At 47.5% G+C, this 13,342-nt stretch overlaps 1 protein-coding gene across 1 annotated transcript in view; it reads left to right on the top strand.

Moving 5' to 3' along the window:
• LOC109904422 (protein FAM135B) overlaps positions 1–13,342 on the top strand; it is a 41,186-nt gene that overhangs the window by 22,210 nt on the left and 5,634 nt on the right. Inside the window, exons 7-12 of the mRNA XM_031788711.1 lie at positions 6,595–6,748; positions 6,883–6,932; positions 7,868–8,023; positions 9,208–9,281; positions 9,447–9,601; positions 10,991–13,259. Of these exons, the coding sequence (XP_031644571.1) occupies positions 6,595–6,748; positions 6,883–6,932; positions 7,868–8,023; positions 9,208–9,281; positions 9,447–9,601; positions 10,991–13,259 (2,858 nt within the window). The remainder of the gene's footprint in view (positions 1–6,594; positions 6,749–6,882; positions 6,933–7,867; positions 8,024–9,207; positions 9,282–9,446; positions 9,602–10,990; positions 13,260–13,342) is intronic.

The following is a 13,342-nucleotide window of genomic DNA, read 5'->3' as shown; positions in this document are numbered from 1 at the left end:
TCCAGCGCTTTTCCTGTGAGACAGGAGATGAGAGTGGACACTCTCTCCCCTCCTGAGGGAGCTGGGTGCACAGTGGCCAGGTAGAGGTCCAGTTGTAACAAGAGTCCCTGGCACTGTGCTGCCGTTCCATCATACTCCCTGGGAAGGGAGAGACTCATCCCGACGGAATTCTCTCCGGATGGAACGGGTGGAGACAACCCCGGTTGTGCTGGTCGAGGCACTGGAGACCTCCTGTCTCTCCCAGCGGTTCATGGTCTGGACAACGCGATCCATCATGGCACCAAGATGATGTAGCATGGCTGAATGTTCTTGGACGCGCTCCATTCAATCGGTGTGTAATTCTGTCAGGCTGTGTATAAAGGTGAAGTCAGGTGCAGGAGAGCAGAGTATGATAAATAAAGCGCACTTTATTATAGTTCCAAACCGGGAGCACAACAAAACAAACACTCTCAAAACACGGAACAATAAAGTAAAGCGCTAAAGAACATCGTATGACATGACAACAATTACACACAAAACATGATGGGAAACAGAGGGTTAAATACAAGTAGATTGATTGGGGAAATGATAACCAGGTGTGTATGAAAACAAGACAAGACAAATGGCTGTATGAGAAATGGTGACGTCGATCGCCGAACGTCGCCTCTCACTCTTTCTCTCTCTCACACTTTCTCTCTCTCTTTCTTTATTTCTCTCTCTCTCTCTCTTTCATTCTCTCTCTCTCTCTCTCTCTCTTTCACTCTCCCTTCCTCTCGCTCTCACACTTTTTCTCTCGGTCTCTCTCTCTCTCTCTCACTCTCTCTTCCTCTCGCTCTCACACTTTCTCTCTCTCTCTCTCTCTCTCTCTCTCTCTCTCTCTCACACTTTTTCTCTCTCTCTCTCTCTCTCTTTCTCTCTCTCTCTCTCTCTCTCTCTCTCTCTCTCTCTCTCTCTCCCCCCCACACTTTTGTAAGGCCAGGTCATCAACCAGGTCCCTCTAGAAGTATTAGAGACAGTTTTAGTCCCCCACATGAGTACTATTAATGTCTCATTAACCCACATGGCCAGACCAGTCTCGCAGGACACGTCCCAAATAGCCTTATTCCCTGTATAATGCTCTACACTGGTCAAAAGTAGTGCATTTTGTAGAGAATAGGGTTTCATTTGGGACACTGCCCGAGGCTGGCAGGACACTGAGACAGGCTGAGCTACTGTAGCCTGGTGTCTGGAGGAGAAACAAGGGTTCATCTGCCTCTGGAGAAGAAGACTAAGAATAATAGTATACACTAGTGATGGTTTCTACAGGTGTAAAGGCTTAAGTGGGGTGAGAGCTGTGGGAAGCCAGAGAAAGTGCTTAGCTGGATTGATACATCAACCACAGCCACCACTCACATGTCTCTTGCTTCTGGAGGTGTGTGAGGGTGTGTATTTGAGGTGTGTGTGTGTTTGTATGAGGTGTGTGTGAGGGGTGTGTGCGGGTGGGATTGATAACTATATGGTTGTGTACATCAAGCAGAGAAGCTATTTTTCATTAGATCATTACGATGTGTCTTATCCAGCATAGGTCATTTCCTGTATGGTAGGACACTACTGTGATTGGAAACCTGTTGGTCGCACAAACATGTGTCTCATACACACACCCTAATCCAGCCCTTCGGCCCCGAGGGCCGACGTCACAGACTAGGCAGTAAATCTTAATGAGAGTTGGGCTTGTCCCCCCCCCGTCCCCTCCTCTCTATTTGTCTCCCTTGTTCCTTGGTTACACACACACACACACACACACACCCACCCTAGGCTCGGCCCCCCCTGTTTCTGGGTTTTACACAGCGCCTCCAACAGGGAGCTTTAATAAGCACTGCATTTAGCCAGGCGGGGGGGCGATGTTTGATCCCCGTAATGAGTTCTCCTCCAACCGCCATGTAGCTTAAATGTACCTGCATGTGAAATGTGTACAGAGCCCAGTGTGTGTGTGTGTGAGCCATCCCTCTCTCCCTTTCTCCTCTCTTCCAGCCCTTATTTATTTAAGGCTTTCTACCTGCAGGGTATAAGCACATTTTCAGCACTTTCACTGCTGGAGCGTTTCCATGCTAACCAAGCTACTTTTTCAATTTTTTATTCATTACTAAGAGTGTCGTTATTGCACAATCTGGACACGTGTCGTTGGAAAATTCCATCGGTATCAGCTGAATTATAGTGGTGCTGCCTCTCTCTCTTGTGGTGGGCAGGAAATGGATGTTGCCTTTCTTTTTCCATTTAGACCTTTCACGTTTCCTCATTGGTTTAAAAATGTGTATCTCAGAAATATCAGAGGCGATAAAGATACATTTTCTGAGAGCTCCTGTTAAGAGTGAGATACTCGTCTTCGACCCTCGTGGGGTGGTTGAGAATGTCAAGTAGCAATCCAAGAGGATAGGCAGATATCATCAAATAATACTGAAAGCACACAGTCTTTCAGAGAGAGAGACCTGTCCCGCTGTTTTTACCAGCTTGTCTGTCTGACAAGCTGCTGGCTTGTCCCTCGTTCCCATTGTATATAGATGTAAAGTGAGCCATAGAAATAGAATTACTAGATTAGGAGTTCCCATTCATGTTAGTGTTCTGTAATTCTTAGGTCTATTTCTACCCGAGCAGATGGACCCCCTGTGACTAGGTCTCCCACGGTGCACTGCAGCAGCCATCCGATCCAGTATGTCACCTGGGTCCTCAGCCCTGTGTTCCAGTAGCAGACTGTCAGCTTCACATGACGCTGCTGCTGACAAATGGGACTTAAGAAGACTAATACAGTATCCCAAAGAAAAATAAATGTACTGTATTTATACAGAATGTCTCGGACCCTCTTGCTTGGTAAGCTCTGGCTCCCCAAGTCCCCTAGTGGATATACACTACACAAGGCGGACTTCCTCTCTGGGTGGAACGCAACCACGACGTGGAGAAAAGACACCTGACTCCGCCCTTGCACACGCCCGGACGTCGATCGACAGAGTGAAGTGTGTAGAGACTCTTAGACTACAAGTTGGGTAGAGGTTGAACAGAACACAACTCATCCATTGTCAGTTAAGAATAAACTGTTTTGCTTTGTGGGGGAGGGGGGATAAGGACTGTGTTCATAGGGAAAGAAATAGCTATTTTTGTTCTTTGCCTCTGTAGTTGCTTCAAGTCCCAACCCCCATATCCCAGCATGCCTCTATAAAGGTAAAAGGAATTCTGAAAGTAAACATACAGGTGTTCCTTTCTGGTTGTGGAGGATCCAGCAGTAGTAACTGTTATTACAGAGCAGAGTACAGCATTGATGATAGGGCCTTGTGCTTTACTGCCCCCAGGTAAATTATAGTAGGCCTTCAAACTCACATCCACCAGCATTACATGCCTTTGAAACTAACACACATACAAAGGCATTATCCACACATACACCAGCATTACATGCCTTTGAAACTAACACACATACACAATTGTTATCCACAAATCCACCAGCATTACATGCCTTTGAAACTAACACACATCACAGGCATTATCCACACATACACCAGCATTACATGCCTTTGAAACTAACACACATACACAGACATTATCCACACATACACAGACATTATCCACACATACATCAGCATTACATGCCTTTGAAACTAACACACATACACAGACATTATCCACACATACACAGACATTATCCACACATACATCAGCATTACATGCCTTTGAAACTAACACACATACACAGGCGTTATCCACACATACATCAGCATTACATGCCTTTGAAACTAACACACATACACAGGCGTTATCCACACACCAGCATTAGAGCGTTGGGCCAGTAATCGAAAGGTTGCTGGATTGAATCCCCGAGCTGACAAGGTAAACATCTGTCGTCCTGCCCCTGAGTAAGGCAGTTAACCCACTGTTCCCTGGGCGCTGAAGACATGGATGTTGATTAAAACAGCCCCCCCGCACCTCTCTGATTCAGAGGGGTTGGGTTAAATGTGGAAGACACATTTCAGTTGAATGCATTCAGTTGTACAACTGACTAGGTCTCCCCCTTTCCCCTTACATCCATTTAAAACTGCCAGAACAGCCAGGCAGTCACAAGAAGATGGACCCAACCCAGGGAACTGACAGGGGCCAGGGGCCAGGGGCCAGGAGGGTCCCAAAGGGCTGGGGCCTGTGTGTGGTGGAACTGGGAAGGGGTCAGAGGTGACCCAGTCTGACCTGACCCTGCCTTGTCTCTAAAAAGATGACAGCCGGCATCTGAACCGATGGGTGTTGTTTGGGTCCTTGACTAGAATAACTTCTTTCACAATCTTACTCTTGACCTGGATATGTAGTAGCTGGGCTCTGTGGCTCCTATTGATTGCAGAAGAGACCAGAACTGTTTCTGTAGGTTACAGGCCTGTACAGAGAATAGGATGAATATGATTGTCCAGTGAATGTACTGTGTGTTTTGGGGTTAGAGAGCCACCTGCTGGGGAGAAATAGGAACACTTTCCCTGAAATGGTACTAAATCAAATCAAATTTTATTTGTCACATACACATGGTTAGCAGATGTTAACGCGAGTGTAGCGAACTGCTTGGGCTTCTAGTTCCGACCATGCAGTAATATCTAACGAGTAACCTAACCTAACAATTTCACAACAACTACCTTATACACACAAGTGTAAAGGAATGAATAAGAATATGTACATATAAATATATGGATGAGCGATGGCCGAACGGCATAGACAAGATGCAGTAGATGGTATAGAGTACAGTATATACATATGAGATGAGTAATGTAGGGTATGTAAACATTATATAAAGTTGCGTTGTTTAAAGTGGCTAGAGATGAGTCAGTATGTTGGCAGCAGCCTCTCTGTGTTAGTGATGGCTGTCTACCAGTCTGATGGCCTTGAGATAGAAGCTGTTCTTCAGTCTCTCGGTCCCAGTTTTGATGCACCTGTACTGACCTCACCTTCTGGATGGTAGCGGGGTGAACAGGCAGTGGCTCGGGTGGTTGTTGTCCTTGATGATCTTTTTGGCCTTCCTGTGACATTGGGTGGTGTAGGTGCCTGGAGGGCATTTAGTTTGCCCCCGGTGATGCGTTGTGCAGACCTCACTACCCTCTGGAGAGACCTGCGGTTGTGTGCGGAGCCGTACCAGGCGGTGATACAGCCCGACAGGATGCTCTCGATTGTGCATCTGTAAAGGTTTGTGTTTTGGGTGGTGTTTTTGGTGACAAGACAAATTTCTACAGCCTCCTGATGTTGTACTACACAGTGACATCATTGGGGGACAGATTGGCTTTTGATCCATTACCTTCCCTGTCTAAGAAATATTGTATGAAACATCACAAGTGATTGTTACTGATGTCTGGGTAGTTTGTGGTTACTGGGAAGTGTGGGGTTAGTTCGATCCTGTCCACAGGACATGTTAATGGTCATTCGGCTCCTGTCTTCTACATCTTCCAGTGCCACGACCACATCCATGTTACTGAGACTTTACACATTGGTGTTAACTCACTAAACAAGGTCCATAACAAGGTCCTGTTCCAGACCAAGGTCAATTACAAGGCTACACGGAGGGAGTACATTGGTTCTTACTGCGGAGGCCGTAAAGTCCCAGTATGTGAACTTGGCCGTCATTAAAGCAGCTCATTATCTTTTTATCTAAACGGAGTAACCAACGTTTTCTTTTCTTCCCTGTGTCTTCCCCTGTCTCTCTTCTTCCCTGTCTCTCTTCTTCACTGTCTCTCTTCTTCCCTGTCTCTTCCCCTGTCTCTCTTCTTCCCTGTCTCTCTTCTTCACTGTCTCTCTTCTTCCCTGTCTCTTCCCCTGTCTCTCCTCTCTCCGTCTCTTCTCTCTTCCCTGTCTCTTCCCCTGTCTCTCCTCTCTCCGTCTCTTCTCTCTTCCCTGTCTCCTCTCTCCCCTGTCTCCTCTCTCTGTCTCTCCTCTCTCCCGTCTCTCCTCTCTCCCGTCTCACCTCTCTCCCCTGTCTCTTGTCTCTCTTCTTCCCTGTCTCTTCCCCTGTCTCTCCTCTCTCCGTCTCTTCTCTCTTCCCTGTCTCCTCTCTCCCATGTCTCTCGTCTCTCCCCTGTCTCCTCTCCCGTCTCTCCTCTCTCCCGTCTCACCTCTCTCCCCGTCTCTCGTCTCTCCCCTGTCTCCTCTCTCCCGTCTCATCTCTCTCCCATCTCACCTCTCTCCCCGTCTCTCGTCTCTCCCCTGTCTCCTCTCTGCCATCTCATCTCTCTCCCATCTCACCTCTCTCCCCGTCTCTCCTCTCTCCCATCTCCCCTCTCTCCCTGTCTCTCCTCTCTCCCCTGTCTCTCCTCTCTATGTATCTCCTCTCTCCCCTGTCTCCTCTCTCCTCTCTCCCCTGTTACTCCTCTCTCCCTGTCTCTCTCCTCTGTCTCTCCTCTCCCCCTTGTCTCTCCTCTCTCCCCTGTCTCTCTACTCTCTGTCTCTCCTCTCTCCCTATCTCTCCCTTCTCCCCTTTCCTGTATCTCTCCCCTCTTCCATGTGTCTATCCTCTCTCTACTCTTCCTCTCCTTCTCCCCTCTCCTACCTTCTTCCTGTTTCTCCCCTCTCCTCCCTCCTGTCTCTCCCCTCTCCTGTCTCTCCCCTCTCCTCCCTCCTGTCTCTCCCCAGGGTAGTTTCTACGTCCCTAGTGAGAACTGTCTTCAGAGAGCTCACACGTGGCATGGTAGACTCTGTCGCCTCCTACTGGTGGTACACCGAGGCGTACGCTCCTACTACACCACTCTGATGAAGGAGATACCACAGCTGGACCAAGTGGAAATAGGTGAGGCAACAAGATGCATTTCCTCAATATTTAGCTATGTCTATGTGGCCATCAATCAAGTCAATTATTTTGTTGTACTTAGTAGACTTGAGCTATGCTGTAGTAATCTCTTTCTCTTGTCTTTCTCTCCACAGAGGAGCTACCTGTGGAAGAAACATTAAATCAGCTCACAATAGAATTACAGGTATGTGGTGTACGAGACATACAGTACTGCTAAAAACCAAGATCAACATTTTATATTAGCTATGCTTTCTTTCCTATGTTCTACTTGTATTTCCATCAACAATTTGATCTTAACTGCCTAATTAAATAAAGGTTAATTAACTACAACTTAAATAAAAATTCCATTATTAATTTTTTAACTTGAACAACGTAGAGGTAACTGCCAAAATAAAGGAAACACCAACATAGTGTCCTACTAGGGCGTTGGGCCACCACGAGCCAGAACAGCTTCAATGCATAGTTACGACATGTGTCTGAAACTCTATTGGAGGGATGCAACACCATTCTTCCAAATAAATTCCATAGTTTGGTGTTTTGTTGATGGTGGTGGAAAACACTATCTCAGGCGCCACTCCAGAATCTCCCTTAAATGTTCATTTGAGTTGAGATCTGGTGACTGAGATGGCCATGGCATCTGGTTTACATTGTTTTCATGCTCATCAAACTATTTAGTGACCACTCATGCATGGGGGCATAGCCATGGTAGCCGAACTAATGGCCTTCCCCGCATTTTTATACATGACCCTAAGCATGATGGGATGTTAATTGCTTAATTAAATCAGGAACCACACCTGTGTGGGAGCACAGCCTGCTTTCAATATACTTTATATCCCTCATTTACTCAAGAGTTTCCATTATTTTGGCAGTTACCTGTACTATATATCTAAGATAGCAGTGGCATCTGGATAAAGTCATTGAGTATATAAATAGATACTATCTGTATCCACTCTCTTCTCCTCCTCTAGGTTCAGGGAGGCCATGAGAAGGAAGCAGAACATATCAGTAGAGACCTGACCCAGCTCTGGTCCACCTAACCTGCCCTTTGACCTCCAACCAGCCTCTAACCAGCACCACACACTGACCCTCGTCTGTCTCCTCTCTCCTCCCCTTCTCTAGCTGCAGGGGGGCCATGAGAAGGTAGCAGAACAGATCAGTAGAGATCTCACCCTGCTCTGCTCCCAGCTGTCGGCTTTGTGGACCCGCTTCCTGGAGGCTGCCGTACCCAACACACATATCCTGTCCCACCTGGCCCAGGAACACCACACACTCAGGGTGAGCCCTAACCCCTGACCTCCTCAGGAACATCACACACCCCCCTAGATACTATCTGATATATTATGAAGTATGCAACACTAGAGGACGAGGCCTTGAACCCTCCAGAGTCCACTATTCTGATTAGGTTTTGTGTGTGAGATTGCGTAAGAGTTTTACTGCCAGATAAAACACACCAGCTGATGATTAGTCCCTATAGACCTCAATGCCTTGAATAGACATTATATCTGAGAATCCCAAATGTAATTTGCATTTAATCATTGGAATGATTCATATTAATGTAAGACTATTCCCACTTCCCACTCAGTGTTGCTAGCAGGTCTCCAGGCTCTTGTCTCTCACAGTGTTAGTTTCATCTCTCCTGTCTGTCTGTCTGTCTGTCTGTCTGTCTGTCTGTCTGTCTGTCTGTCTGTCTGTCTGTCTGTCTGTCTGTCTGTCTGTCTGTCTGTCTGTCTGTCTGTCTGTCTGTCTGTCTGTCTGTCTGTCTGTGTGAGTCATAATGAACACAGCATGTCTCCATCACAGGAGGTTGGTGACGCCTTAATTGGGGAGGACGGGCTCGTGGTAACGGCTGGAGCGGAATAGGTGGAATGGTGTCAAACACATCAAACACATGGTTTGATGCCATTCCATTAGCTCCGTTCCAGCCATTATTGGGCGCTGTCCTCCCCTCAGCAGCCTCCACTGGACTCTCCATATTAGTTTACCTTCAGGGGTTAGTTTCATGGTTCCACCCACAGGAGGGTGGGATTTTAATGAACATTCATTGTGTAATTATTCTAAGGAACAAACATACAGAAACACTGTAACACTGTTTCTTGATGCTCCTGACTCTGTCTGTCTTTGTGACTTCATAACAGGAGGCAGGTTTAGTTACACTTTAGTGGCATTTTTGTATTTATTTCTGTTTGACAGATTTTTATAAATGACTCTAAGCATGATGGGATGTTAATTCATTGCTTAGATAACTCACACCTGTGTGGAAGCACCTGCTTTCAATATACTTTGTATCCCTCATTTACTCAAGTGTTTCCATTATTTTGGCAGTTACCAATACTTTTACACCATTTCTCTTTTTGATGTTGTTATTTTGAAGATCAAGTCATTGCCTTTTGTGCAGACAGTACTAACTCGGTAAGTTTCTCAGTGAGGAAATTAAGATTTGTATTTTGTGCCGATGTCAGGTCAGGCGATTTTCAGAGGCATACTTCTTCACAGAACACCCCAAAGAGACATCCCTGACATTTCAAGAGGACCTGTGAGTACTGCCATTCCAGGAGCACAATGATGCAGTTTTATCACTCTGTTTTAGATTTAATTTGATGTTAATGCTTTATCTAAGACATCCTTCTATGAATGGAGAAAAGGTAGGCCTAGTGTGTTTGAGTGATTATGACAGATATCTTCTATCTCCTGGTTAAAGGATCAACAGACACTGTCAGATAGCTGTGGAGGTGCGTAACTCCAACTACCTGACCAGGATGCCACCATTACCTGTAGAGTGCCTGGACATTGACGGAGACTGGAACAGCCTGCCTATCATCTTCGAAGACCGATATGTAGAGTCTCCACGGACAGGTGAGTCCAGGATTTCATTCAACAGCGATAGACTTTAACCCTTGGCCTATAATTTCTGTGACCCCACAGAAATCTAATAAAAATAATACAAAAATCCCCATTAAAATCTGTGTAGGGGCCTCCCGGGTGCATCGCAGTGGTAGCTGTGCCACCAGAGATTCTGGGTTCGAGCCCAGGCTCTCTCGCAGCCAGCCGTGACCGGGAGGCCCATGGGGAGGTGCACAATTGGCCCAGCATCGTCCGGGTTAGGGAGGGTTTGGCCGGCAGGAATGTCCTTGTCTTATCGCGCACTAGCGACTCCTGTGGCGGGCCGGGCGCAGTGCACGCCGACCAGGTCACCAGGTGTACGGTGTTTCCTCTGACACATTGGTGTGGCTGGCTTCCGGGTTGGATGTGCATTGTGTCAAGAAGCAGTGCAGTCAGGTTGTGTTTCGGAGGACGCATGGCTCTTGACCTTTGCCTCTCCCGAGTCTATACGGGAGTTGCAGTGATGAGGCAAGACTGCCAATTGGATACCACGAAATTGGGTAAAAAAATAAAAATAAATAATAATCTGTCTGTTAGAGAGATATGTGTTTGTTTTTTGCATGGGCTGCGTTTCAATCCACTTCATCTGCATCCGCCCTTCTGCGTCTGCGCTGAAAGGTGGCAGAGAGAGAGTGGTGTTCGTCATACCATAAGACATCTAGAAAAATCTGTCTTCTTACGAAAACCTCTGTAGCTTCTGAACTGTTTGGCTTACAAACTGTTATGACCACGATGCTCTAGGATGCCCACAAGCCTCACAAGCCTCATCTGAATGCCCCCGGTACCATTTAAAACAATGTATGGAAGTATATATAGAGAATGTTTAGTATCTAAAATAAGGGGATTAATACATGTCAAATATCTTTCTTATATCTCTCAGATAGATTCAGAACAAATTCAGAACAAACTTCATTTCGATGTTTGGGACTATCTGTTGTTTCATGGAGTGAATCTGTTATTAAATTGGCTAAGAGCAGTAATGCCAAATTCGATGTTTCATCCAATATGTTTTTATATTTTTTTGAATACCTTAAGGGGTCTTAAAATTCAAATCAAATAGCTAAATGATCCTTGGTATGACCTTAAAACAATTCCATATTTTAGCTTAGAGGATTAAACGCAATTTCCTGACGTTAGCGGCGATCTTGATCGCTGTTAGCTCAACAAGAATTCACCTTTAAGCAGTACGTAGGTAGTTTATCTGTTTTAGTTTGAATCCTGACCTGAGTCTGCTTTTATTTTTGCTAACAATACTGTTTAATCTGGTTCAGATCCATACGTATTTAAGTAGTGTAGACCAGTATAATTTAAACATCTAGCATTAGCGTAAGACCTAACATTTTTCTCCATCTTTATGTATAGATTGGGGATCATATGCACCAACACGTCTGCCCACCAGTGAGCAGGCCACCCCCAAGCCTCCTGTCACTGATACAAACATTAGTCCTCCTGCCATGGACCAGCTCGCCAGCTCACCAGCAATACCAACCCAGGAGCCTAAAGACAGTGAGGCTATGTACAGGTCTCTCATAGGAGAGCAGAGCACCAGCGTTATTACTGACAAGATAGGTTCTCCATCTATTGAGACTCCAGACCCAGACCAGGCAGAAACAGACTGGGGAGAGCCAGTCCAGCCAGGGGATCCAGAGGAGCAGACTGAGACAGAGGAGATCTCAGAGGAGAGCCCTGGTTTAGGCCTGAGGTTCCTTACAGTCAGACCCACTGATTTGGATCCGTTCAGAGGAGAGGCAGTGCTCTCCTCCAAACACTGTACAGACCCACAACATACTTCTAACAGTGAAGACACAACTTGGAAAGACTTGGAGAACCATCAAGACATCATCACACAGAGATACCAGAACATTATCAGTACAGGAATTGACTTGGATGTAGAAGAGAAGGACGTTGCTATAGACGCCGACAGCAAGGATGTTCCTCTGAGCAGTCTAACCACTAACTCCCAGGCTCCACTCAAAGATCATCCCCTCACGCCCCCTCTACCTACAGACCTGAGGAGAGAACTGGCCAACCGAGGGGTGGGGGTTGGTGGCTCCAAGATCCTAAACCGCTCCCCCTCCGTCATCTCAGACTCTGGCATCGAGAGCGAGCCCAGCTCGATGGCCTGGCCCCTGGATGTTTATCGGACGGGAGGAGGGCGCCCTCTGGAGGAGAGCCTGGTACTGCAGCGCCTGGCAAGGAGAAACCCGGCCCACCGCAGTTCCCTAGAGGGCCTGCAGACAGAGAGCGGAAACAGCAGGGGCAGCCTGCCCAGTGGAGGGGGTGGCAGCGCTGGCATCCAGGCCTCCCTCACCTCCATCTCCTCCCTGCCCTACGAGGACGACGAGGAACAGAGGAACCAGCTCAGTAAACTGACCAAGTCTGTCTCAGCTCCTCAGATCTCCAGCCCTGAGGACACAGAAGAGGACCAGGGAGGAGCGGAGGAGGAGGTAGACACGGAGAGCGAGAGGACCAGCGGGTACCACGACCAGGAGGAGGGATACACTACCATCTCCACTGCTGCCACTAATGTAACGACTGGGGATGTGATCAGACACCTGGAGTCCTTATCCGGGGTTAACCACTCCTCTCTGGAGGACATCCAGGAGGGAGAGCTGCCTGAGGTTGGTCTGTTTGACTGGGGAGCAGCTCCGTCACCACCCCAGCAGGTGACCAGAGCTCATCAGGAGAGTGGTTGTGATCTTAAAGAAACTCTTAGATCTAATGAATCTGCTCTGCCAGAGGCCCTGTCAGACACTCAGGACATGAAGGCAGTCTTAAGTGGCATTAGTCGAGTTCCTGAAGTCTTGCTGTTCCAACAGTATGTTGAAGGTCATGATGACGTGAAGGATCCAGCTATAGTCCGTCAGATGGAGGATAAGAACCATCACAGAGGAGATAGCAGTGGTGTGTTAAACTTAGTTGACCCAGGTCTCTGTGAAGTAGAGATCACCCCCTGTAGCTGTGAGACCAAACCCTGTGAACATGACAGCAGTGTGCTGGTGGCTGATGTGAAGGATAATCCAGTCAGGGATGACTGTCAGAGTCTCCATCAGCTTGGGTTGAATGACCTTGTTGACCAGGAACGGCTGGATCATCAACAGACTCCGTCCCAGAGCCTCCATCGGGTCGGGTTGCGTGACCTAGTGGTGGTCTCACAGAGGAAGAGCCTCCATGACCCCAGGCCTATCCCCTCTATCCCCAACCACAAAGAGAGACCCATCCACCTCCTAGGCCTTATTGCCAATGATACGGCCAGGCCTGATGACCTCATAGGGCTCCCGGCCAATGAGAGAGAGGAGCTGGATCTCAACGGTCAGACCAAGCTGGCTAAGATCCCCAGTAGCTCGGGGTCAGGGGCGGGCTTGGGGTCAAGCTCAGGGTCAAACTCAGGGTCAGGCCTATCCTTTATGAACAGGAAGATGGTGGAGGTGGTGAATATGTCTGTGTCCTGCGCTCCGACCTGTCTTCCCTTCTCCTCCGTTGTCCGGGACTCACCGTCCATTAGCGGCATCTCCACTCGACAAGCCACATCCCCCATTACCCATCAGCCCCTGGGCTCCTTCGGCATCATCTCTTCGTCCTCGTCCAATGCCCTGGGGCCAGATGATGAAACAAACGAGAGGATGCTGCAGTGAGTTGTTTAATCTTTCTAGTTTTAGAATGAGAAGAAATGCTGCAGTGAGTTGTGGGGAACCAGTCATAGATGTGTGAGAA

The sequence above is a fragment of the Oncorhynchus kisutch genome, linkage group LG14 (assembly GCF_002021735.2).
Source record: "Oncorhynchus kisutch isolate 150728-3 linkage group LG14, Okis_V2, whole genome shotgun sequence".
In the NCBI taxonomy this organism is placed as follows: Eukaryota; Metazoa; Chordata; class Actinopteri; order Salmoniformes; family Salmonidae; genus Oncorhynchus; species Oncorhynchus kisutch.
Note: the sequence above shows the minus strand (reverse complement) of the source record. Positions and strands in the feature narration are given on the sequence as shown.